This window comes from Pseudonaja textilis, chromosome 13 (assembly GCF_049901715.1).
Source record: "Pseudonaja textilis isolate UNSWEBS1 chromosome 13, rPseTex1.2, whole genome shotgun sequence".
Taxonomy (NCBI): Eukaryota; Metazoa; Chordata; class Lepidosauria; order Squamata; family Elapidae; genus Pseudonaja; species Pseudonaja textilis.
Window position 1 is genome coordinate 21,219,139 of NC_142002.1, and position 26,467 is coordinate 21,245,605.

The 26,467-nt window shown below is 50.7% G+C and overlaps 1 protein-coding gene across 1 annotated transcript; it reads right to left on the bottom strand.

The window, feature by feature from the left end:
* Positions 1 to 1,747: 1,747 nt before the first annotated feature.
* Positions 1,748 to 23,888, bottom strand: MYZAP (myocardial zonula adherens protein). Its single transcript, XM_026709602.2, has 17 exons — positions 23,661 to 23,888; positions 22,430 to 22,519; positions 19,755 to 19,913; positions 18,742 to 18,834; positions 17,744 to 17,857; positions 14,781 to 14,933; positions 14,101 to 14,226; positions 13,183 to 13,311; positions 10,843 to 10,928; positions 10,330 to 10,435; positions 6,170 to 6,253; positions 5,441 to 5,541; positions 4,841 to 4,966; positions 3,517 to 4,128; positions 3,242 to 3,433; positions 3,022 to 3,169; positions 1,748 to 2,296 (listed from the first exon to the last, which is right to left on the bottom strand). Exons 1-17 carry the CDS (start codon positions 23,727 to 23,729, stop codon positions 2,156 to 2,158), a joined length of 2,529 nt encoding a protein of 842 aa, XP_026565387.2. The 5' UTR covers positions 23,730 to 23,888; the 3' UTR covers positions 1,748 to 2,155.
* Between the last annotated feature and the right edge of the window lie 2,579 nt (positions 23,889 to 26,467).

Here is a 26,467-nt window from a genome sequence, read left to right on the forward strand (position 1 = left end):
GAATTTAGGTGAAATGACTCCTTTATATAGAAAAGGCAAAACAAAATAATCCAAAGACGCATTTATCAACAATCTGCTATAAAACAAAGGTAGGTGGTAGCTACCACCTTGGACAAACCGATCTTCCCCAGAGAAATCGATGCAGAGCTAAGGAAGGCCTCTGGAGCAGTGTTTTGTAAACCTGGCAATGTTAAAATGTGTGGATTGGGGAATTCTGGGAGTTGAACTCCATACATCTTAAAGTCAAGTTTGAAAAACATTATACAGGAACAAAGGGAACAGCACAACTGGAACAAAATACCTGCCTGTGTGTGGTTGTATGTGTGGGGGAGAGAGCAGCCATTGTTGTGGTAAGTTGAATCTGTTCACTGGGTTTATTGGAAAACCCCAAGAAGACTGAATGGAAGAACCCCCTGCCATACCTGGGGCACCAGTACAGCCAAGCCAGTCAGTGGGAAGGAAGAAAAAGTAACCAGAAAGGGAGAGGCAGAATTAACTGTTGCAAGAAAGAAGCAAAATTCAAGAAAAGGACTGTAATTCTTCCATTCTTCAGGCTGATAACAAACCACTTATTTTAAATGCCAACCAGTGGCTCTAGAGCTCCCAATTTAAGCAACGAAGGGCAGGGGCAGAGGAGCCCCCTCCCCCCAATCGGAAACCCTCACTAAGGCTACACTTTTGTCTGGGAGACAGTCACGTGGGCTGAACTATGTTGCACTTAAGAGTTTATGAGGGTCACCCGAGCAAACAAGGCCTCTTTAAGTGCCCCCGTCACTCACTGAAATGTTAGTAGGGCAAAAGTTGGATCTGAAACCCAGCTCCTCTTTCGGGAAAGCAGAACCAGCAAAATGCCCACCCAGCCCAGGGGGCCTCCCCCTTAGCCAAGGGCAGCTTCCCCCAAGGTTACGAAAGCAACAGAAACCTCTCTGGAATGAACACCTGGACAGCTGCGGCCCATTCATGTCGGACTCTCCCACAGGACCTCTTAAACCAGCCTCCCCACCAGGCTTGTGGGATTTCGGCATCTATAATAGAAGCCACCTAGAGCAGCGGTCACCAACCGGTGGGCCGGGGACCACTGGTGGTCCACAAGAAAATTTTGGTGGGCCGCAGAGAAATGTCCCCCCAAAGCAATTAATCCAGGCTGTGCGGGAACACAGGGCTGCACCGTCCACATGGCCCACCCACCCGCTGGCCCCCACCCTTCAGCCGAGCGCAAACCCTACCTTCCGTAGAGCTATGCAAGCTGGAACTGGAAGGTAAGACCAACTGCGGGGGAGGGAAATCCACCCTGGGCTGGCTTGCTGACATTGGTGGGGAAGTCGGTCCCATATTCCAGAGCTGCCATAGTCACAGGACTGGCCCTCATCCCGGAGTAGCTCCTCCAGTCCATGGCAGCTGGGTGGAGGAGCAGCTGCTCTGGGATGACCAAAGGGCCAGCCCTGTGACTACGGCAGCTCTGGAATATGGGACCGACTTTCCCACCAATGTTAGCAAGCCACCGTCAGCCAACATTCATATGAGTGGTCCGTGGGATTTAAAATTATGAGTTTGGTGGTCCCTGAGGTCCAAAAGGTTGGCGACCTCTGACCTAGAGGACTTAGGGCTTCGAGGTCCCAAATCTTCCCTCAGGGCCAGCCATTTGGGGAGGACAGGCGGGACACAGTGTTCCTTTCACCGAGCAGTAGAGAGAACCCCCCTAATGCAGGATATCTTTTTCCTCCTGGAGATAACAAGAAGATCCACATAGTGCACAAAGGTCCCAAATTTTAATGTAAATTAAAAAGAATATAGAAACAATTCTAATAAAAACATATTGCAGCCTTGCACTGTGTTTGTTTTGGAGCAACCCTCAATCGAGAAGACTCTAAGGCAGCTACAAAATTTCTGCTGCTCCTCTATAGCTTATCTTCAATCCCAGCACCTGGAAAGCTGTTTGGTCAGGTGTTGCTCTCCTCTCCCGATGCTTGTGATGAGCGACTGTCAGGCTCCCGAGCTGTGCTGAGCCCAAACCACAGCCAAGCTGCCCATCACTGGGCAACTTTAGGCAATAGTGATGCTGCCCCCAGGCAAAGCACACTCCCGAGGGGCTCTAAGCATGGAGAACCTCTTCAGCAGGGCCCGTCTCTCGCCTGCCAGGCAGTTCTCTTCGGAATTAATCTTCAGCTGAGCTGTCCTCCTCTTCATCCCTGACTTCTCTGTAGCCGGTCATCACCTGCCCTTCTGGCTCATAGTGAACCATCTTAATCCCAAGCCTTTCAGCTAGCTTTTGGGCAGCCACCTTAGCTTGCATCTCCTACAACAAGAAAGAAAACCTTGCATCAGACAAATGAATTAGTGTCAAACAAAAAGCTAAATTAAATTACTGCAAAGCAAGCACACTTAAAGTATGCAGCTCACTAGAGTCCTTTCAGGAAAACATTGCAGAGGGGGGGAAGGAAGATTCAAAATAAACGGCAAGATTTTTTTTTTTGCCAGATAACAAAGAGTCATGGAAAGCATTTGGATATCAAAAGAGCATCAGAATGAGAGTGAGCTAGAAAGCAGCAATGACAAAGGAAGCTTATTTGGATGGAGAAGTGGAGAGAGAAACTCCCCAAGCTCAGGACTGAGACTTTTGTTCAAGCACACATCATAAAACAGGTACATCGCAGAGTAAATAAAGCCAGGCGTTTCATCAAAGCCTTTACAGAGTCATGTTTAAAGTGAAGGCGTCCAGAGGAAGAAGTTTAAATGTTCCAATCGCTTGAAGCATTTGGGGGAAAGGCGGCAGCGATGCTGGGAACGGACTTGAGGTGCACTTGTCTCTCCTGTATTTAACTAACCAAACGGCGCAATTATTTTATAGGGTCCGGTCACTCACCGGACCCCACGCCCCGCCCGCCTTTCCCCCAGTTCTGCCGGGCACTCAAAGCGCCCGAGAGACAGAAGCCACTGCGGGGGGAGAGACCCGGGGTGAGTTGGAGCCTCGCTTCCCAGCCGCGCCCCCGTCCCACACCGGGGCCCGCTCCTCCTCCGCACCTGCCGGGCCTCCTCCTGACGGAGCTGGATGGCCACCGACTCGGCCAGGGGCAGCAATCGCGCGGGCGCGTGGCGCAGAGGGGGCAGCCGGGCGGCCGACGCGTCCTCCGGGCGCCGCTTCTCCCTCCGGGGGGCTCCGCCGGGCCGCCTGCGGGAGGGAGCTGCTTAGCGGGGGCCGAGAAAGAGCCCGCGGGACCCGACCCGACTCCACCATACTCACGCGTCGGCCCCGCACCGGCCTCCCTCCTTCGCCGCCAAAGAGAGGCCGGCCAGCGCCAGCGCCGGGGGAGCCGCCTCCGGGCCACCGCCGCTCCGCCGCCGCCGCTGCTCGCGCTCCGCCACCGCCGCCCGCAGCCTGGCCGCGCACTCGCGCACGCGCTCACCGCCGTCGGGCAACCGGGAGACCACCGCCCTGAAAGGCACGAGGCAGAAGCTGAGTCCGCGCGCAGCGGGCCGCCCCCCGCCCAGCCGCCCGCCCGCTCCTCCGCCCCTCACCGGTCGCCCAGCAGCCTTTCCTGCCGCAGAAGCATCTCCCGCAGCTCCGGCAGGCTCCGCCCGTTCAGCGGGTTAGGCTCGGGCTTCGACATGCTGGCAACAAAGGACCATCGACGGCGGCCGCAGCGCTCTTCCGCCGCCTGCTGGGCGCCGCCATCTTTCAGGAAGCCGATTACGGCGGCCGGGCGGGCCAAAAGACTCGGGAGTTGCGGCGCCTCTAGAAGAGGAAGCAGCGGGCTTACTTCGAGCATGCGCAGAGAGGGGGCTAATTGCGAGCTGTCCCGGGCGGGACGCCCCCTGCTGGGCCAGCCGTGCAATTGCCTCCTCGGCTTCTGCGCCTCGAGGTCCCCGCGCGCGGGCGAGCTCCGGGGCTGGACCTGCGGCCGCCCGCCGAGGGGTCCGGATTCGGATCGGCAGCTTGCAGAAGCGGCGCCCCCACGAGGGCGCTCCCGGGTGGAGAGGAGATCTGGCCGCGGCGGGCGGGAGCCTCTCTGGGCGGGCCCGGTGGTTGCTTCGGCTTGGCCAGGTGCCCAGCACCGTTCAGGCGCAACTCTGTTTTTCTTGTTTCGGGCAGCCTGAAAATTCCCGTTTCTAACTCCGATTTGAATGTAACTCGTCACAGGTTATGACCAATTAGACAATTGTTGGTATATAGCATTTATTTCACCTTTCTATGCATACGATGCACTTAAAAATAATGTGATCTTACTAAAAGTAGTGGAACAACATAGAGAACAACAACTTTATTCAAGGGTCTCTGTGACGTCCTGGGACGTTCCGTTAAAAGACCTTAAGGGATAAATGCGTAGGAAATCTGGGCTTATAAAACTGCAGATCTGAACTGGATCTTTACAAGCAGCATGTACTGGCACGTTAGGCCTGGGCAGAGTTTCCTGGATCCATGGAAAGGCAGGTGTGGAAGGCTCCCCTGCGCAAAGCAGCGCCTGCAAATAGTGAGGTGATGAGCAGAGGGCCCTTAGCTCAGAAAGCTGGAGGGGCCAAACCTTTACACGCCCACACAGAGGAAGGCTTTCACTGGGTACTTGTGGCCTCGTCCATGCCATGTGGCAACCTCTTTCGGGCTGTAGCTGCCGCCAGAAGCCAAGTCACCACAGTGACTATTTTTCCAACAGAAGCATGAAAATCTGCCATCCTGGATGAAGTTTGGATCCCGGATCCATTTCTTTTCCCAGAATCCCTGGACAGAAGCCTCTTGCAAGGCGCAGCAGGGCTGCCTTCTCCCCTTTGTGGCCTCGCGGGCCTCAGAAGCGGCCCGCCTGCTTGCTCCCCTCCGCCCATCGAGCTAGCCGGCTGGGCATGGCCTCACTGGCAGGGGGCTGCCGGGCCCAGGGGGTGGTGCTTGGAAGAATATTCCAGGACTCGCATGAATGGACGGTAGGTCCTGGCTGGCTTCAGCACTTCCAGAGGCAGCTGGCTTCCGTTTGGGGGGCTGTTGGGACAGAAGGAACCTCACTGTAATTCACCGCACAAATATTAGGCAGGTGGACGGACTGGAGGTACAAACCCCTGAGCTCAGGAGGAGGGAGGCAGAGTCACGAGAAGGCTTACAGGCAGTTGCCAATCTCATCTCTCCGGCTTAAAGCCCTTGTAAATTAACTTTGGTTTATTAGGAAAATTAAAGACAAGGCAGCTCGTAAACAGCCTGTCAGGCCAGCCTTGTCGTGCACAGAAACCTTTCCACCTGCAGCGCCCCCTGGGTGGAACGTGCCAGTTGGCATAGTTGGCAGGCTGGAAGGGCAGGGCTGAGCCTGTGGCCAAGGCCTCGGCCCGCTGCTGGCGGGAGGCCCCCTGACAAAATGCAGCCTCTTGGGGATTCCAGCCTCACCCCCTGTGGAAGACCACCCCCCAGCTCCCTCCCGGAGACCCTCTGCAAAGGAGTCCCTGGATGGCTTGAGGCTGCTACCTGGCAGGGAGGTCACATTCCACCCCAACGTCTCTGGTGTCCACTTCAGGCCTGGATTGGGTCTCCCGCAGGTAATCCAAACGGTCCTGCAGTTCCTTGTTCTGAAAGACACACAACGCAGTCCTGTCTCCGCCTTGCCTGCCCTGCCAGCCGAGCCCTCTGTGCCCAGGAGGAGAGAAGGGCAGTGTCCTCCCAGGGGAGACGCAGAACGTCACACTTCTCATTTTTCTAAGGCTGCACTTCCCAGGGGTTCTTGCAAGGTGCAGGGAGGAGATGCTAACTGCCCAAGGGCCCCCCTGTTTCATTCTCCCACTGATCCTGTGAGGCGAGCTAGATTGGAAGCGGGCCAGCGAGGGGCCCAAGGGGTTTGACGACCCAGAACCTGAACCCAGCCTGGCGCTCGGGGGATCCGGCACCGTCTCCTGGCCAGCCTTCAGGAAGCCTAGGATGAGGGGGGGGGGTTGAAGTGTGATCGGAGGAAGGTCAGGGTTACGGATGAATGCAGACATCCTCTGCTGAGGGTCTTCAACAGCTGGATCTGAAGGTGGGCCCTGCCCAAGGAGGCCGATACGGCCCAGGAAAATCAAAGCCAGTCGTCGGAATTAAAACCACGACTGAAAGAGTTTAAGGCAGCTGAAACAGCCCCAGCCCCAGAGACTTCACGCAGGGAAAGCGAGGACCGAGTGTAGCCAGTAACGATCATGTTCTGTCAGTTAATCAAACACTTACCTCTCCCTCAAGAAAAGAGATTTTCTCTAAAAGTTGTAATATAAAGATTTCCTTTTCTTTCAACTTTCTCTTTTGTAGCTCTATCTATGGAAAAAGAAGAAAAAACAGTCACCCCAGAAAAGGCCACAGCATCGTTCACTTGACCCACCGCGGAGACGCTGCTGCGGTTGGAGCCTCTTCCCGGTCCGTTATCTTCCGACAGTGGAAGGAGGGGTCTTAAAACGTTTTCTGCAGAATACAGTTGGGTAATTTTCAAATTGCGATTGGGGCATAGGTAAGTATTTAGCACCAGGAAACAGAATTTGCTTTAGGAATGATTTCCTTTTTTTAATTTCGTGCCTTTTTTCCTGCCTTTCCAACAAAAGGGGCCAAGAGGATCATAAAACTAAAGTCACGAGATAAATCCTACCGGCCCTGAGCGGAGGCAGCTGCTGGAGGCCAGGAGAAGGACTCCCTCGGACCCCGGAAGAGGGAAAGGGTCACAGCCCTCGGAGGGAGGGGCTGATGCTTGAGAGCCCCTCCTGCCTGGGGAGGGGGCCAAGCAGACTCTCCCCCCTGCCCCCAGCCCTTGGAGGGGGCTTCTGTTGAGCCCTTCATGGTTTCAGAAGTGGAGGACTTGATCCCCACCAGACAGGAGTTCCCCCACCCCTGCCCTGCTGAACTAAGGGGGCCTGTGAAGCAGGTCACCCAGCACCCCCAGCCTGGCATCCCTCTTGACTTCCACTGGGGGTGGGGCGGGGCAGGCAATCCATTTAGGACATTAAGGCCTCCCGTATTGTCCGACCTCCTCAGCGAGGCTGGGGTGTGCCTCCTGGCCCCAGGTAGGGTTCACTTGGAGTTTGGGACGTGTTCATGCTTCGGCTTTCACTCCCAGCTTTTGCACAAGAAACTCTGCACACCCACGTTCTTTAGAAGAAAGTGCAGGTGGCAGTGACAGTACCTTGGGGCTCGTCTCTCAGTAACCAGCGCACAAGAGCCTAGATTTATTGGGCACCCAGACAAACGGGCGGCTATTGGTAAAAGCTGAAATTCCTTGTCAGCAATTGGGCAGACAAATTGGCCTCCTAAGGAAAGGCAGACAAAGCGAGCCAAACGGGGCAGGATGCGTTTCCCTGGAGCTCTTGCCACACACCGTCCTGGCAGAGGCCTCCCTGGCCATAAGTGACACATCTACCCCACTGTCAGCGCCAGGAAGCTGGTAGGAGAGGAACCAGACCAGCAGGGAGTTGAGAGCAGGGTGTTCTGGTGGAAAATGAAGGAAGGGCTGAGTGCGTGCGTGACTGTGCGACGGAGAGGGCCAGCCAGGGGCACCAGCAACAATTCTGGCTCCACCAGCCTGAAAGGAAATGCTTGTGCAGCGAGGATTCAGGGACACCCAAGAGGACAGCAGCTCCTAAGGATACACTGAAGTACACCAAACCCTTAAAAATGACCAGCTGACAATTATTTTGTCTCAATTAGAGTTATGACAGCATGGAATAATAACTACCTTTTCTTGTTTGTTCTGTAGTCAGCAAAGTCGCTCTTTGTTGTTGTTTTTAATAAACATATTACCCCCCCAGCAAAGAATGTTTTCAAAGTGACATAATTGCAAGAGGAAACAATTTATTAAAACTTCAATGATAAGTTTTAAGCAACAGAACACGTAAAAAAAAAAAACCTAGTTCCCTGAAATGTAGAGTTGCCAAAAGAGCAGCCGAAGAAAAGTGTCGGAAGCCAGGCACACAGCCCTCCTGTCTCTGGAAGCCGGCCTGAAAAGCTCCCCCGGGGTGGGGGTGGGCTCCTCTCCCCCCAGCCTGAGGTCTGCAAGAAGCTGCTCCAGATACAAGGCACTGGCCTTTGGGGGCCTGGGGGAGGCTTTGGGGCCCAACCACCACCAATTTAGAGTGAAACAGCAGAATCCGTAGGTTTTTCTTTAAAAACAAAGTATTTATTAAAGCGCACCTCCTCATCAACAAAATTGCACTGCGTAAATACTGTGGCGCAAGGCAGCCTATGATAAAAGGGTGCACTGACCAAGTCTCTGGCCTTTAAGGGATCGCTCTGGGTCCCAGTTCTGCCCCCTGGGAATCTTCCACCATCAGTGCAACCAGGGAGCGGGGTGGGGGGTGTTAGAGATGGGACAAATTGACAGATGTTCCCAGCACATCTGCAACCTTCTCTGTCCTCATGGACCCTCCGGGTGACGTTCTGCCTCTCCCCTCTGTCTTGATGGCAGCTTCCCCTTCCTTGGGATTCTTCCCACCGGTCGAAGCGTTTCCCTTGGGCAGCCCTGGGTCCTCGCTTGTTCTCCCCGGCCTTTGCCCCTCCACCTGCCGCCACATCAACTGCAGAGGCCAGGCAGGAATCGGAAGGAGCCATTCTGGCTTTCCAGGCAGAGGACCTCAGTGTCCTGTCAAGGAGTAAGTACCAGACCGCTGGGCCTTCTGACTCGGTGTTACTACACCATTAGCAGCAACTCTCCAGAATCGCATGCAAAGAAAAGCCCCTTTCAGCTTTTGCTACCACCCATTTAAAGTTAATGGAGGGTGTCCTCCAGGTTCATCCATCCAGAGGGGGTGGAGAAGGACTGATAAGGAGAGCCAGGGAACAGTTTAGACCGCTAAACGTTTATTAAGTCACCTATTAATGCAAACATCCCCAGCACAAAAGGAACCATTTTACTTCTGGAGCCAACTGTGCTTTTCTCTCTGCGCAGGTGCTCTGCCTCATCCAAGCGGGATGGGATTCCACCGGGGAACCTTAGGAGAATCTCAGGGCACCAAGGATCCCGCTGGAGGTGGGGGCAGCACAGCTGAACTCTGCCTCACGCTTTCTGAAAACGTGACTGTCATTGCAAAGAGTTGGTCTTAGGTGATGAACTATTTCAAGCCGTCTTTACGGCTTTTCCTTCAGCCTCGACTAAAGTCTTAGTTCAGGTTTCTCAATGGGAATGACCCAAAAATATCACAAGTGCTTGAAGAGTCGTCTCTGGTGCAATATGCCTCTGTGTGTTCATTCCCCGTCACGCTTTGCCTTTGGACATCCAAAATAAGCAAAGACGACCCCTCTTCCCACTCCATCCGAAAGGATTCCTCCTCTGGGTGGCCTTCTTCTCACTGAGCGTTCCAGGACCCTTGTAAAGGGAAGCCCTCGGGGAATAGGGCTCACCATGTTTATGGCCAAGGGTCTCTTCTTTCGGAGCTCGGTTTCTGAGATGGGCCGCCCATCAGAACTGCCAGCGTAGCGCACTGGACCTTTCCAGGTGAGCTACAATATCACAATCCGGTTTGGTTTCTTGGCACCAGCGTCACTTTTTTCCTCCATGGTGTGTAATGGATCCTGCCCCTTTTTGTGCTGGGTAACCCCCATCTATCACCGTCCGATGAATCTGAGGCTAAACGTGGAGAACAGCTCATGGGCCATAACCTAGAGACAGCGTGATGCAGCGGGTTAGGGGAAGGTCGCTCTCAAAGTGGATTCTGCCAACAGTTTCTCAAATAAGGGGCTTCCTTTCACACCTTGCTTCCAGGTACATCCTGCCCTCCCACCCCTTAACCAGCCTGAGGGGGAAAAAGTCTGCTACCAGAACAAGGAGCTGAATGTTCCTCCCTATAGTTAGTCAACACGAACTTTGTTTTCATTCTTTCAATCTTGCTAAGCGCCCATTTCATATCACAAAGGTTCACAGAATACATCAACTTCTATGTAGATGTTTTATTTTACTTCAGCCTATTCCAATGGAATAGGCTGGAACTTCTGGGCACTTGAGAAAACAATTCCTAAGAAATATTAAAGAGAAAATTTTTTGTTTACATGCTGCTGGGAATCCTATAAAATGTTGGTTCTGATAGCTGGTTCCTCCTCTGGCAGGCCCTAAAACGGTCAAACTGCTGCCTCTCCCACTGCAGAGCTTTCCTGAATTTTTGGAGAAAGCCACGATTCCAGGCTATATCCCAGAAGATATACTCAACCCTGATCTGGATGTGCGCATTCAAGACAACTCTTCTAGAATTTCTTCTGGAGGCTTTCATGAGATGTGAGAACTTCACCACAGAGCAGGAGAAGCCGTTTACTCGGATGTTACTCTGTTCTTGGAGTTTTCCCCTTAGGAGCTCTACTCGTCAGCCGGACTCTTTGTACGGATGCATTACAGGTTTTCCACCCGGTGCGCAACTCACCTCCTCAACCATGTGCTTGACTTTCTTCTGCTGACACAGAACCATGTCGTCCAGGTGCTGGATTCGTTCTCGGAGACTGTCAGTAATTTCCTCCAGCTTGAGGGACCTGACCAAGGAAATAGGCCCATTAAACAGAACACACCCCACAATTACAGCCTTTGGGATGTCCCTTCCCCACAAGCTCAGTATGTTTTTGCCTCACAGGGTTGTTGACAAGGGGATCAGACAAGCGGGGAGGGGCTGAAAGTGAGCTGGACTCGAAGGGCCTCTCCTTGTCCCGCTTCCCGTAAAAACCGGTCCCCAGGGGTTCTTCAAGGGCTTTCAAAAGTTCTGGCCTGAAATAGTCTTTTCTCTGCTGAGGTTTCTCAATGAACCTGCAATTTCTGCTCCTTGTTTTCCAGAAAAGAGCCTGCTCGAGCAGACCTTCCAGGATGGGAGCAGGACGCCCAGCCATGTCCCTCTTCCAACTGAGTAGCCTCCCCAAGAGAACCAGAAGACCCAAAAGGTCCTTACCTTGGTTGGCTGGACTGGTCGTAGAGAGCCGCTCTTTGTAGCTGCATTTCATACTCTATTAATTGCTTTTGCAACTGATGGCGCTCCTGAGGGGAGAAACACAGAGGGGAACGAAGGCATTTTGCTTTAATCAATGACTCCCCCCAGTAGCCATAATGCCAGCCAAGTAAGTGAGAGCACTGACTTTTCAAAGCAACATTCAGTGCTGTGACTAAAGTTACCAGTCTGGAGACTGCCACAGAGTACCGCAGTTCCCTGTCACAGATATTATTGGAGTCTGTGAATGTTGTGACTGTCAGTTAATAGATTCCAAGTCCCCCCACCCTCCCAAATCACCTTAAAATTGCCTGTGAATCTTCTGGAGGAAGAATCTACCCAGGCAAATAGCGAGGACTGCTCTCTAACAGCCATTCAAACCATGGCTTGATGAACTCCCCATCTCCCTGGAGCTGCATCCTGGTCCTCCAGTAAAAAACGACCCCCACCGAACACAATCTCAACAGGACAATCCTGCTCCAGCCGATCTCTCCCACAGACCCCTCCCTGGTCAAATAAATGAAAGGAGCAGCACCGAAAGGGGCTTTGAGAGGTCCGAAGGCCTCAGCCAAGAAAGAGGAAAAGGCCCAGGACAAAGTGCATGTTTACGTTCTGAAAAGAGAGAGAGAGAGAGAGAGAGAATCTTCTACAACCAGTTCTGCAGCCCTGCCTTTCTGGTGGCCTGGATTATCTGGGTAGCAGGACTTGTTTTCCTAGGCAAATTGTGAGCTCCTAAGAGTTAACGAGTCCGATGACGCATCATTCTGGTTTCTGAAAACTCATCCTTGCTCTACAGCATCGCTGAAGTGGCACAATCTTTCGCCCACCTACATTGTCCATTCCTGCCACAGTTGGTAGACTTGGCAGCTACTTGGAGGCTGGCCCCTCCCCTTCCAGGAATACCCCACGGAAAGGAAGGGAGACCAGCCTATGGGGGAGGGGTATTTCCCCCTCTCTGCCTTCGGGATCTTTTGTCTGCAGACCAAATCCATTTGATTAAGGAAGAGACACAATAACCCCTCTAGAATATGGAGGAAAATGATAAAACTGATGACTTCCTTATACCGGTCTACGAGAGAAAGCGCCCTTACATATTGTGTCACGGTGTGGTATGCTGGCTTGACAACCGCGGACAAAAAAGCATTTCAGAGGGTGATGAGCACAGCACAAAAAACCATGGGCTGTCCCCTGACCCCACTGGATGAAACCGCCAGGACCCACTGCCTCAGCAAAGTGAGGAAAATCCTCAGGAGTGATTCGCACCCTGGTCAGCACCTCTTTCCTCTCCTTCTATTGGGCAGGAGGTATAGAAGCAGAGCCAGCCGATCGAATAGGCTGAAAAATAGCTTTTATCCGTGGGCTGTACGACTTCTGAATGCAACATCAATACCACAATTAGGTTTAATGTGATAGACTTGCAGGGCCAGCGCCAAGGAGGCTCATTTCAATTTCATTGTACACATGTTCTTCATTGACAATAAACGTTTGATTGATTGCTTGCTTGATTAAAAAGGGCTGTCCCTGGCCTTCATGGTACATAGGTGAAATACTGTGTGCAAAAATTCGGAGGATTTTAATCTTTATTTTGCAAAGTGCAAAGAGTAAATAACCTCCAACACAGTGATCGCTAACCAGTGGGCCTGGGACCACTGGTGGTCTGCCAGAACATTTTGGTGGTCCGCAGAGAAATGTTCCCCCCAAAGCAATTAATCCAGGCTGCGTGGGAACGCAAGGCTTGCATGGTGAACAACATGAGGTAGTGAGGGGAGGGGGCAGTGGGGAGGAACTTGCCCCGCTCGCCCCACTCGTCTGGCCTGGCCACCGGGCTGCTTCTTCCGCTTCTTTCTTCTGCTTTTGGTTGCACGCAAGGAAAGCAGCCAAAGTCTTTCTTTCTCTCCCCCAAACTCCGCCAGAAATGAGTCTTTGGGACCCGGCAAGGCCTCCTGCTCCAAGAGGCTGCACCGGCAAAGACTCATTTCTGGTGGAGTTTGGGGGAGAGAAAGAAAGACTTCTGCTGCTTTCCTTGCATGAAGCCAAAGTCTCTCTCTCTCTCCCCCTATGAACAGAGCTGGAAACGGTATCCTGCAATCCCAAATAAAGAATGATTGATTGGTAGGAAGACGGGATGGGGAATTTTCCTGCAGACTTTTTTCCTGCAGCCACTGTCAGTCAAAATTCACATTAATGGTCTGCGGGATTTAAGTATGAGTTTGGTGGTCCCTGAGGTCCAAAAGGTTGGCGAACCCTGCTCCAACACACCTGTACCCTTCTAGTTAGAAAAAAAGATTTAAGTGATGTTCTTACATTTTCCATGCGCTGAATGAGTCGATCCAGCTCTCCAATCCGTTGATCTTTTTCCTGCAAACTTGTCTCTGTAAGTCTCATCTTCTTATTTGCATCCTCAATGGCCATAAGTAAACGATTCGTTTCCAACTTCCAAGAGAAAAACACGTCAGATCCCATTCCCCCGCCTGGCGATTCCAAGGCTGCCGGCTGCCTGGCTTCTTGCTGCTGCCCTCCTTCCCCAAATCCTAAGAACGGCTCGCAGCAGCAACAAGCAGCAATCCATTCCTGGTCTCCCACAAACCTGTTTCCGCGTTCCTCCTGGCAAGACCCAAAACTGCAATTTATTCCCAGTCATTTTACAGCTGTTAAAATCTCCAGGAAAAGGACGAGCATTCATACAGAACTGTAGGAAAGACATCCCCTCTTACCGCCCAGTTCCCCATATGTTTATTTGAAAACTAGGAGTTTTTTCATAGGTGAAAAACCTGAGCTTTTCTTCTTGGCTAAAGTCAGCTTAGCTCAAAGCTGAGTTTAATAAGATTAATTCCAGATAATATGCGCAAAGCCGCCACATCCACACATTCCTAAATTTGTTTAGGGATCCTTACTCCTCACCCATTAATTGTTTCTAAAACTTTGGAAAGTCATATTTTAAGAGAGGAGATTCTACATTAAGTAAAGCGTTTTCTGTATATGGTAAATCGCTCTTCTGTACAACTGAAAATTGTATAAAAGCACAGATGTCCTTTACACACTTCAACAAGCCATGCCCAGAAGAGCCCCATTCCAACTGGTAATTTAGCAAACTGAATTTCTACTGTTAAGTTGAAAACTCCTGTCCGCAGACTGCAAACAACCCCAGAAACTGACTCTCCACCCTGACTTGCACTAAGAGTGGCAGCCCTTCCGAAGGGAATGTCAGAGCGTCCCACGTACAAGGAGAGTTTCTCTCTCAAGTTTATGCTTCCGTTCTTCCTCTTGGAGCTTTTCCTCATACTGACTGTATAGTTTCCTGGTCATCTCTCTCATGACTTCTGCATTTGCTTCTTGTGAGCTTTCCACCTATTTAAAAAAAAATAAATAGAAAGATGCGGGAGGAGACAAATGCAAGAGAGGAATCGATGCTTCCCATGGAAAATCAGCTTTGCCTGTGGCAGCCAAATGGATCGGAGTGAAAGGCAGGCAAGGTCTGAAAGGCTTCGGCCCCTTTTTGTTTACACACTGGGTGCATTTCAAGTGGTAATAGCAGCACCTTTTGTTTGGGATGTGGCTTCAGCTCCTCTCGCCTGCCTGGAGTGGGGAGGGGTGGGGGGGGGAAGGAAATGGGGCAGACGGCTTCAAGCAAAGCCTGCTAGTTGCAAGTCAGGAACAGCGCAGCTCAGCCCCTCCTATGGGAAAACTCCCACCTTGGGCACCTGGGGCAAGCTGAATGCAGAGGCCTGAAATCCCTGACCACCTAAATGGCGCCGGAAGCAGGAATGTGGGCAAGTTTGGAGCTTAGGTCTCTCGCCTGATCATGCCTCTTTGCCTCTGGGCCAAAACGTTTCCAGCCAGTCAATGGTTCTGGACGGGTCTCCTGGGAACCGCCGTCCAGGGCAAGTATTCCCGCCACTCACCTTGAGACGGAGCAATTCATTTTCCACCTTAGCAGTTTCCAGTTCCTTCTGCTTTTCCTTCAGCTTTTCCATGGATTGTTCGTGAGTTTGTTTCAGGTTATGTATCTGGTCACGTATAACTGTATTCTCCAAAGTAACATCAACTAAGGTTTTCTGAAAATGTGTCCAATAAAACATAAAATTCATTCACAACTGCTTGACAAAAATTAGGATTCATCTTTTTTTTTTTTTTTCCAAATACACTTTTGGGCAAGAATTGAAAAGAACTAACTTACATTTCTGGGTTTCTTAAGAAAGGAAATGTGCAAAATGCATGTTATGTTGGAAGAAGGTAGCAAATCATCTTCCAGCTTAAATCTATCCAGGAATTACTGACTTATTAATATTAACTGACTAACTCCAGGGGATTCTGAGTGGTGAATGACCCAGGAAACATCATTAAGCCTTGAAACGGGATTGTGTGACCGGAGGGAAGGAAAGTAACGGAGTACATCACATTTGCTGGGAGCTGGCTGGTATGCAAACCGAATAAATAAATAAACACCCACCTTGTACATTTTCTGTTTATTATGTTTGTGTCCTGCCATACTAAAACATACTCTCAAATTTATGGCCAATTGTGGACTTCCGGTGGCGCTTCCGTTGACGATGATCAGAGACCACGATCATGCGTGGCTCAGGTCCATGTTTCCCTTGCTGGAAGGGTCCCTATGGGACCGGTATCATCCTGACCCACCTCGGAGGCGTGGGCAAAGAGGGGGAAATCGCCAGCTGGGTTGAGGGGAGCTGCATCTCCCCTCCCTGGCCAGGTATTACTCCCCTGGAAGACAGGGAGAAACGGCAGCCTAAAATGGCTGCCCTGAAGACGGAAAGCTGCCGGGATTTAAGTTTTGTGCTGGAGCGGGGAAGTGGTAAGCGACATGCAACCAGATAAAAGAACTTTTTTTTTTTTTTTTGTAATAACCCCGAGAAGTAGAAAGAAAGTGTCCTCACACAAGAGTAACACAGAGGCAAACAGAAAAAAAAGAGGAAAATACAAGGTAAACAAAATTGGTTCATAAAAAGCTACAATGAAACTAGAGACTAAACTTTGAATGATATAAATTGGCATTAATTAGGCATTGGATTAAATGCTGGACTTGCCTGGAATTGGTCAATATTAAGAAAATTAATTGTGGAAATGGTTGGAAATTGTTTAATATAACTAAAAGAGAAAAGAAACGAACTTTAAAAAGTGAAAAGTGATACAGAATGCCATCTAATGGTCAAATACTCTTTTTCCTACAAAATTATATGGAAAATTACTGGACCTATAACTGTTATAAAAAAAAGACAAATAAAATAATAAGAATCCTGGAAATTTTGGAAAAAGGGGGAGTAATTTTACCAAGAGGATATACAAATACAATTTTCTGGGACTGTTGGGGGTGTTGATTGTGACAAAAAGATAGAAGGATTAACAAAAGAAATAAAGATAAAAGGAGACTTTTGGCAAGGATTGTAACAAAAGACTTGAATATTAATAATTTATTATAAAAATGGAAGAAATAAGCAAAGACTTTAAGTTGGAATTGCAAATTGTTAGAGGAATGCTGAAGGAAAGAAGGGAACTACTGGAAATATTGGAAAAGAAAATAATGGTGATGGTTGAAGAACGAAGAAATTCCAGTGAGGCGGAGTCAAAGGAAGAAGAAAGGCTCAGACAGACACGGAGAACAAGAGACATTGTCAAAAGACACTAAAAGAATTAAAACTATGATATTGATGACTGACTTAATAAATAAAAGAGAAAACGATCCCAGGATTAAACAAAAGAAGAAATTATACAAGAAGAAACTTCAAAAAAGAGAACAGGAAAGCGGGGAGAGAAGATGGGTGAAATGTTAGAAGGAAAGAAGGAAGACCAGGGAAATTTAGAAAGGGGAAAGTTGGCTAAAATTAAAATAAATAATAAAGCTGAAAAATTTAGAGATAAAGGTTAGGGATTCTATAAGGGGGATACCACATGGAACATATATTGGTGTTTAATTTAAAACTTGTAGGGAAATATCTTAGGAATGTATAATTATGTATATATATGAATATTAACTGTATATAAAATGTGTTGTTATGAACCCTTTTCTTTTTTGGAGGATCAAAACAAGGGAAAGGAAATGAATTTTAAAAAGATATGATTATCAATGATTATAAGTAAAGTGAAGATAAAATGAGAGATATTAAGAAGTTATTTTAGTGATTTATTGGAGGGGATAATGGATATTAGAATTGTAGAATGAGAATATTCTATTATGATTAAAGTAGGGGATTGGGAAATACCATGTGGATCCTAAATTTATTGGTTTTGTCTATATTTTAACTCTTCTTAAATTGTTTATTACATATCGGCTGTGTAATGTAAAATAAAATAGGTGGTAAGCTGAAAATGGAAATAATAGGGGATAAAGATTTGAAAACTTATGTATGGATGAAATGATATTGATACTGAATTAATGAACTGAAATATGAAATGCAAATTTATTTAAAGATGAGTGAAATGGATAATGATATGAGTTAATATTATATAAGATTAATGGAAATGAAAATATGACTATGTACAAGTGTTATAACCTGGAAACATGTTGCTCACGTGAAAAAATGTATAAAATTTAAAAAAAAAATTACGGCCAATTCTGCCACGTTTAAATACAGCACATTGATCTTGCTAATTTCCAAGTGTTAGAAAATAAAACCTGTGAGCTAATTAAATTAATAAATCAACACCATGTCTTTGGATTAGTACTGTGACTAAAGCCCAGGAATCTTCAGCGCAATAAGCAAAGCCACTTCTTATAGAGCAACGAAGCCAACTTTCAGCATGCTGAATTTCAGATTCAAACCAGTCCCTCTACCGACGGGGCTGCGGATCAGGCCCTGCCCTCCAAAGGCTGACCCAGCGGGGGGGAGGAGCTTTATCAGCAACTTACCTGCAGCTCAATGGATGCTGAGGTGAGCGAACTGCTCATTTCGCGGAAACTCTCCAGGGCTGCCGCGTGCACCTGGATGTGGCTTTCTAGGGATGCCTGCTCAGCGTGTGACACCTGCAGAAGTAATGCCGGGCTTGAGTTTCAGGAACCGCCCAGGGCCAATAGGGAGGCTTGCTTTGGAATCGACACCCCCATCCAATGACTTTTATTGGAAGCCCATAAAAGAAAAGGCAAGCTCGATACATTTGCCAGAGCGACAAACTGCTGGTGGGGAAGTAAGGCTGGAGCCTGTTTTGGCAAAAAAAGTCATGCCATCCTCCTCCTGGCCAACTGCTGAACCCATAGATGCTCACTAACGCCCTGAAGACCTGCTGCTGCTGCTGACCATCCATGGCAGTCCACCAACATGCGGCAGAGACAAGAAGCAGCTCCATGTAGCCAAATAAAATATTCCCTTTCAAGAGACACTGAAGAAAAGATTCAAATCCTAACCGCCAGGTGGACTTCGGGAAAAAGTCCAACAAAAAATATGTGAGCTTACACCAGTTCTCGAGCTCCATATTGGAGATTTGGAACAGAAGTGTCTCCTTGGCATTTCAAAGAAAAGTAATGCGGCTTGAAGGTAAGCGAAGCAGAAATCTGCAAGCCGGGCCAGGCTGTGCCAGGCTACCGAAGAAGGGGTCCCCCCACCCTGAACATGCAAAAGCCATCGGAGTGTAAAGGAGGGTGCAACAAAGGCGACCCGTACTTTCCATAAACACATATTAATAAATTGCTCCGTAAAACCCATGTGCGGATCTAGGCCCGCGCAGGAGAGTCTCTTGAGAAAGGGATATGAGAAAGACCGCCTTCGCAGGGATGAGCCGGCTGCAGCGGCGGAGGCTTCCAACCACGCTCAGAAAGCACCAGTTTGGTAAGAAATGAAGGCCCCAACATGGACAAAGCAGCGCCAAAAGCGGAGAGGAAGAAGTTCGCTGCTCAGCCGCCACCGTACTTACTGTCAGCTCACTTGAGAGCTCGTGGATTTTGCGTTTCATTTCATCGTATTCGCCATACATTTTGTTTCTTACTCTTTCCAATGTTAATCTCACCTGGAACAGAAAGGTTACAATACATAAAATTGTTCTCCATGCTTGGTAAATAGTCATTTTCAGAGTCTAAAGAGTCAAATGTTTATAAAAGTAACGAAACCAAACAATTTAAGAAAATCCTGGCTGTTCCTTTCTCGTACTCGGGATCTGAGGCAGGTATCATGTCAGACTTAAAATGTGGTTCCTCAGCTAAGCCCGGGAGCCCCATCCCGCCCCCCGCCCCCATTCACAGAGCCAGGTAGCACCTCCACTCTTGTCCCACTGCCTTAGAGAGGAGGGAAGCTTGTACCTGAGTAAGGGATGCTCCCCACCTGCCTTGCCCCTCTTGGGGCTTTGGGCCTCCGTTCTGTTCCGGAGTCTGAGGGGGGCAGACCAGAAGGATGCCCGGGGCCCCCGTCCACGTGTGGATGGAGGATGCTTGCTTCGAGAGGGGCTTGCCCTGCATCCAGCCCCTGAAGAGCCTCGGGGGGGGGGGAGATGGGGCAGAATGCACCCCTGCTGCCCTCTGAGGTTTGCCAACAGACAGGCCTGGGCCAAACCTAATGGGACTCTCCCCATATTCCTCTCTCCTTTGTGACCCTCCTGCAGACGACTCACAAGTGATGTGGCCAGAGCTACGGGGCCACCGGGTCAGTGAAACATACACCAGGAATCCAAATTTAAAGAGGTGCAAATTATATTCCAGACAATAAGTTGACTTCATTTCACAATTTTGTTCAGATAGAAACCAGAACTGAGTGCACCGACTAATGGAGTGAATGGTCCTGATCCAGCCATGGGAAGGAAAGAAGCCACCAGAAAAGTGCTGGATTGAGAAGGAGATAAACTTTTGCTTCGGGGACAGAAGGATGGGAAAAGGAGCAGCTGCCAATCAAAATCTTTCCTTTCCTGCAAGAACACTGTATAAAAATGGGACTCACATCTCGTATATATCTCATTTCTTCTTTCAGTTGGTGAGCTGACCATCCATAAACCACCATTTCTTTGTTGTGGTTGTCATCAGACCGGTGCACCACACCGTACACAACACCGTGCTTTAAGTCCCCAGCAGACAATCCCCCAGGCGCTTGGTAGAGTTGCTGTCGGAGTATATTCAAAAGTTATAAATGTAAAGAAAAGGGAAAGTAACACGCTATTGTGTGACTTTTTCTAACCTACCTTTAATTTCATAATGCTCTTCAAGATAAAAGGATGAAACTTTTTAAACATAATTTAAACAATTATTACCAGAATGTGCTCTTTCCTAAAACTGCTCCGAACATCAAAGGGTGGCCCAGCACTAACATCCCCTGAGGCCAAACGGAGCCTGGGCCAGCAAGGCCGGTCCTCAGCGCAGGGCAGAATTCTCTAAGGCATTGCTGGGGGGCAGCCGGACGGAAGGGCTGCTCTCTGCCCGCCTCCCTGGGCAACGCCTGGCGACCCTCTGGGGCTGGCCTAGACAGGCCTTCAGCCGGACCTTCCTACGTTCCTGTCTGAGTACCTTCCACGTTTCCAGAGGGAACCACAGCATCGGTTAGTGGTAGCTGTCACTTGAGCCAAGCTATGAACTCTTTGATCAGGCACAGAAGACACAAAAACAGTTCTAGATAATTAATTCAGCGGCTACCTTTAAAACTAATTTGTCTTCCTCAAGAAGGGAAAATCTATACTTATTTTATTAAAATGATCTTATTGCAAGCATGCATACAGAGGAGGGGGGCCCTGCAATTTAAAATTCCTTTCCGATTCTGCTTCTCTGCCCTCCCAGAAACTCCTGTGGGAGTTGCCCTTAGTGCCCAGAGAGCATTTGAGATCCAGTTTTAATTGTCTAAAACATCAACATAAGCTACTCTGTCACAATACATAGGCATAGTCACCTTGTTGCCTGATGGCATTCAGAATTATCAGAATTATCATGCAAAGTACATTGTTTTGTTTAGTCAAAAGGTGGGGAGGAAGGCGTGTCCTGGGTGGAGTGCCAGATGCAAAAATGATTTTTCATTTCCTGGATAGTTTTATTTGGTTTCATATCTGACACTTGACTATAATCTTGTTCATAGGTGACAGCTCCTCTCCAGCACTAAGGAATGGAATGACTGGATCAGAAGTGGGTGCTCTTCTGAAGAATAGGTACAGAACGGGGAGTTCTGGCACTGCTCAAAGTATTACATTCTTCCCACTCAAGATAGCCTCTCGTAGTTCAGCAATGAGTTATGCTTACACAAATCTAATTAAATCTGGAGACTCTAATTATCTGCAATCCAACACACAATGACCTAAGAGGAGCCCTTCTTGAACACAATGGGGTGTATTTCTGAGCAGTATCCATAGGATTCCTCTCTAATCCCAACATCCCTTCTTGGCCAGGTGAGCAGCTGAAGGCCTCAGAGAGGTTGGCCAGAAGGGGCCTGGGCTTTGCCATTCCTGCCCCAGCGTTTGCTCCTCCCTTGCTCTGAGCCGCCCCCTTGGCTTTCCTTTCTCACTACAGGACAGCCACCCCCATTTTTCCCTGTGTGAAGGCAGATTAGCACATCAGGATCCGGAGAGCAGCCTCCAGGGTAATCTAACCAGATTTTCAGAAACCTTTGGCCCCTTTGGCTGTGCAATGCCCAGGTCATTTCCAGCAGGAAGAGGAGGGTGGGGGTTCTTTGTTGGCCCAGCAAGCTCTGACTTGTATGGCCGAGGTGGCTCCTCTGGCTGGATCTGCAGAGCAGCCCCTCCACCCCCATCTAGTTCGCATCACTCCTCCAGCCAGGCCACAAGGGAGGAGTAACGGCTGCTCAGGGCCCAGGAATTAGAGAAGCTGCTTTGCTGGCCAGTTTAGTGTTGTCCCTGGAGCCCCACCCCGGCCAGCCAGCATTGTCCCTCAGAGGGCGGATTGCAGCTGTGTTGCAAAAGTCTGACTGGCACCAATCTCAGAGCGCAGGGATGGTCTGGTGACCTCACAAAGCCGTGGGTGTGGTGATAATAAAGCTGTTAGAACTCTGACTTTGGCCTGGCGCAGCGATGTGTGCCTTGAAAGCTCCTCTTTGCACTAGCGGGGTGCCTGTGCTCCCCCCCCCCCGCAGGAGTCTAGGAGCCCTTTCTCTCAGACTCTTTCTCCAATGTAAGCCTATTATTATGGGCATTTTCTCCCAACAGTACAAACAGCAATTAAGTCAGGAAACCCATGCAAGGGGAAGAAATAAATAATGTCCAGCCAGAAGGAGATTTCCACAAAAGGTCCAAACATCCACCCCCACCCCCCTCTCAGCCAACCCATCTCCCTGTGGTGATAACCCCCAAGGGTCCCTCAAGTTGGGAAGGGAGGAAGGAACTCTGAAATCATCTCCTAATCAGGTCGTAATCTACATTATGAACATTTTCAAAAGTAAGATCCGGCAACAACTTTTCCTTCAAAACCAAACCATCTGCCTTAAATTAAACAACAACAAAAAAAGCACTGAACATCTTTGGCTGGATTTCTCCCCGAAGGATAAAGGAAATTTCCATGCCACCCAAAGAAGTGAGAGTGTTTCTGTGGCAGGATTTGCCCACTTGGAGAAATGCAGGTCCACAAATTGGGGGGGCACAAATCAAAGGGTATCCTGTGAATTCCTGCACTTCACCATCTCACCTTTGGGGTCTTCTCAGCAGCATTTGTCCCTCCCCTAGGAGGCCAGTTTTCTTCCGGGGGCAGAGTTAAGCGCAGCCGACAGATGTTTGCCTGGAGGACAGCAAAGATTGATTGATTGATTGATTGATTTTGTCGAGCATGTGATAACCGATAGAATTGGAGACATGATTAAGAGCACATGAAATGGGTACAAATAACGGGGGAGGCTGGTGCGCTGATGCAGGCCCCCTACAGACCCCTTAGGAATGGGGCGAGGTCAACAGTAGACAGTCTAAGATTAAAGTTTGGGGGGTCTGGGGAAGAGACCACCGAGTCAGGTAGTGCATTCCAGGGACTGACCACTCTGTCTGGCTCCGCTTACAATCCTCCTCTCTCTTTTCTCCCTTCGCTTTGGGGCAGGCAAGCAGCCAAGGGGAAGGAAGGGCAGCTCCACTCAGAAATGACCACATGCTGTCCAAGGGCAGGGCCTGTCTCTGCCCAGGCATTTTCTTCAAAACTCACCTCGTTTAGCTTCAATTTCCTAGGGAACGCTCTTATGGAATAAGTAGCATGGGAAGTTTTATAAATAAAAAGAGGAGGAAGCCGAGAATACATTCGGGGCACCGGGCAGGTTCACAATGTTTACAGGCGACATAAATAACGCACTAAAACCACCGGTTCTTTTTCCACTCGCTGGTTTTGGTGCACTAAAAGGGAACTTCCGAGCGACGCTTTGATAGGGGAAAGGTGGCAACAAGCGCCGCCATCGCAGGGCAGCCCCACAGACGGAGACAGGCCTCCCCGGAGCCGGCACAGCGGGCGCGTCCTGCCCCGCACCGCCAGCCTTGCACTGACTCGGGCAAGGGCAGCCAGCCGAGGCCTCCCTTGCCGGATCCTCCTCCCCAAGCCGCCACCGACTTTCGGCGCGGCCCGTCCTGCTCTGCCTCCACCGCCAGGCTCCGGGGAGCCGCTGCCGGGCCCGCGCCGCCGGAAGACGGCGGGGCTTTTCTGCCCTCTGGCCGCCCCCGGAGCCTCCCCTCCGTCTTCACCGGAGCGCAGCCGGGCCAAGGCCAGCAACCGGTCCGGGGGCCCCTCGGGGAAAGGCAGGCGTGGGCCCACCGGGCAGGCAGGAGCCGCGGCTGCGGAGGCGCCTCTTTGCCCGTCGCCAAGTTTGGCTGGGGCGGCCGGCCTGGAAGAGTTTCCTCCGCGAGGGCCCCGGCCGCTTCTCCGGGCGAGGAGGCCGCCCGCTCACCTTCCGCTTGCTCTGCGGCTGCCTCGGCTTGGTGTGGGTCACCGTCAGCCCCGACCTGTAGCGCAGCATCTCGGCCGCTCCCCGCAGCCTCCGCCGCGGCCGGGCGCGGCGCCTCCTCGGACCAAGTGAGCCGCTCCGCCGCCCCGCGAGGCAGACGAAGGGCGCTCGCCCCGCCCCGCCCCGCCCCGCGCCGACCAGGCTCGCTGCCTTCGCGGCTCCAAGGGAAGCGGCGGCGGCGGCGGCGGAGCCTCTTAGACGCCTCCGAGGAGGCCGCCTCCCCTCAGCCTGTCCGGGCCCAACTCGGGGCCGCTGTGGCCGGGCGGCCTCCGCCTCTTCTCCGGCCGAAGAGCGAGGCTGGCCGAGCCCTCCGGCGGTGGGCGCAGAGACGCGGCTTCGGCCCCGGGTCGGCCAGCGAGACCGCCGTCGTCAGGCTGCGGAGGGCGGCCCCAGGCTGAGGCCCGGCCCGGCCTTGCTTTGCCTGTTCTCCCAGGGGGTCGGTCGGGTGGGAGAGTCAGCTGGCCGTTTGCCTCAGCTCGGCCCTGCCGGCGCCAGAAGAGCCCGGAAGGCGAAAGCTCCTCCAGGGACCTGCGGTGGGTCCGAAGGGCCGGCTGCTCGGGGGGAGGGACGGGCCCCGGGCCCCCCTGGCCTGTTTCGAAGCCGAACTTTGGGCTCCGAGGGGAAAGCGCCGCCCTAATTTCAAGGGCAACGTTGAGTTTCTGTTTCAGCAACGCCGCCGGCGGCTGTTCGTTCCCGAAGGGCCCTTCCCTCCCACCTCAACCCCCGAGGCTGACGGGGAAGCCACCCCAAGGGCCCCCCTGACTAGCACTGGGGACGCTGCCCGGTTTGGGCCCTGAAACCTCTCCACACAAAACAAGCAAGCCCGGAGAACCCCCAAGCCTCACTCCACCCTAAATAGAGATTTTTATGCTCTCCGCATGAGGTAAATCTTCTTCCAGGCTGAGAAGACGCTCGAGGAGATGACAAGAGAGGCCTCTGTGGTGCCCTTTTCTTAGTCAACATTTCCTCAAACAAGCGGGCTCATTGCACATGGCAGCTGAGGGGGGAAACCTGCTGGCCTCCTTCAGCAAAAGGCAATACAGGTATAACAAGGTTGCTGCATCAGGGTTAGAAATTCACCCTTACAATGTCAGTTGAGCAATTAAGCCAGAATGACACAAACGTGACACACCCAAGGACACAGTCCCCGGTGAAGAGCAGCCTTCAGTGGCTGCCAGTCCCAGGGGCTTTATTCTCTCCTGCCTGTCCACCCAAAGGCTTTCCTGTTGAGGAACCGGAAGAAATGGCAAAAGCCGGCAGGCAGCGCTTGCCCCCTGCATCCCAGGGCCCGGGAGCCGTGACCAGCAGCAAGGTCTTGCATGGCATGACGCATCGGCCCCTGAATCAGCACCTCTCCTCCGGAGTCGGCTCCTCCCTGGCTTTCGTTTGTTCTGGTGTCGTGGTTCGGGACCTTGGCGGCTCCACGTGGCTTCTCTGCACACCCAACAAGGGCACTCTTGAGCCCTCAGGAATGCGCAGACAATCCCAACAGTCAAACACAACCCCCTTTGGCAAACAAAAAGGAACCATAAAAGTTAACATCATGGTAAATGGTGTCGTTTACACAGCAGTCCTCATCCATTCCTCCTATAGGTACCCGGGTACTACGTGGGACGGGCCTGCCTTAGCCGCTCGGGGCCAAGGAGCCCAGAAGCAGAGAGGCAACTCCCTTCTCCCCAAAAAGGGACGGTATGGAGCTGGAGTCGGAGGGCCCCATCTTGGGAATGGTCAATTCTTCACGTTGCATCATCCTATCGGCCATTGGAATTGGGTAAGTTGGGAGACTTGGCAGCCGTTGTGTATTCTCTTTGTGTACTCCTAGTCTTACTTACAATATTTAACCTACTTAATAAGTACTTGGGCCCTGTCAAAGCCTATAATAATTTAGCCAATCTGACTTTAATTGCAGCTCTGCCTTCAATCATACATGTAGCCCTGACACTAATTAGGGCTGCATAAAGGCCTCACCATGGATCTGATATTGCAAGTATTTGTTTTGCTTGTAGAGTAATATCCTGATTTTTCAATGATTATTCAACGGTTGGAGAGAGTCTGACCTTTTAATTCTTGCTTCACCCACCAAGATACAGTTGTATAAATGAAGGAGTTAATAGAAGAGAATCTCCATAGCTCCAGATTGGTGCCCTTTGTGCTCTCCTGGCTTGATGGTTTGCTTGCAGACATTTCGTTAATGAACTAGGGAACATACAAATCCCACCTTCCTTTGCACTGATGAAGTTACCTAGTCGGGTAACGAAACGTCTGCAAGCAAAGAGCCAAGCTCAGAGACCATCACAGATGGTCCACAGACGCGATTAAATATTGAAGTACCTAGGGGGGAAAAGATTTTTCTTAACCCTCCAGCTGAGACTTCTGTTCAAGAGCCCCTATTTAGACTGCCCTCCTACCCTCCTGCTCCTGCTAGGGGGTTTCTGCCACGGCCCATTTCCTTTCCGGACCCCCTGCTGGGCGGCCTCTGCTCTCAGGGCTGATGTCCTGTTTTGTCTTGCTTGGAACCTACTGACAGCTGATTACGTGGCACCAACTGTTCGCCTTGGGCACCTGTATGCACACCATCACTTTAGAACCTTATGAATGGACGTCCTTCAAAACTATGGAAGTAGGCCAGCGTGGAGAATGTGTTTAGGTTGAGGTCAAGTGACTCAGGAACTCACTAACAGGAAGCAAATTATTTTAGGAGGAGGAATAATTTTGTAATTTAAGTTCTGTAGCATGATGCATAGCCCATC

What these genes read in the sequence shown, in the direction of transcription:
- MYZAP (XM_026709602.2), bottom strand. Translation starts at nt 23,729, where the DNA reads ATGCTGCGCTACAGGTCGGGGCTGACGGTGACCCACACCAAGCCGAGG. An exon ending in AGCCGCAGAGCAAGCGGAAG is followed by an intron (nt 22,520 to 23,660) that starts GTGAGCGGGCGG and finishes GCTGTCCTCCAG; the next exon opens with GCAAACATCTGTCGGCTGCG. An exon ending in TCATTCAGCGCATGGAAAAT is followed by an intron (nt 10,929 to 13,182) that starts GTAAGAACATCA and finishes TTCTCCCCTCAG; the next exon opens with GAGCGCCATCAGTTGCAAAA.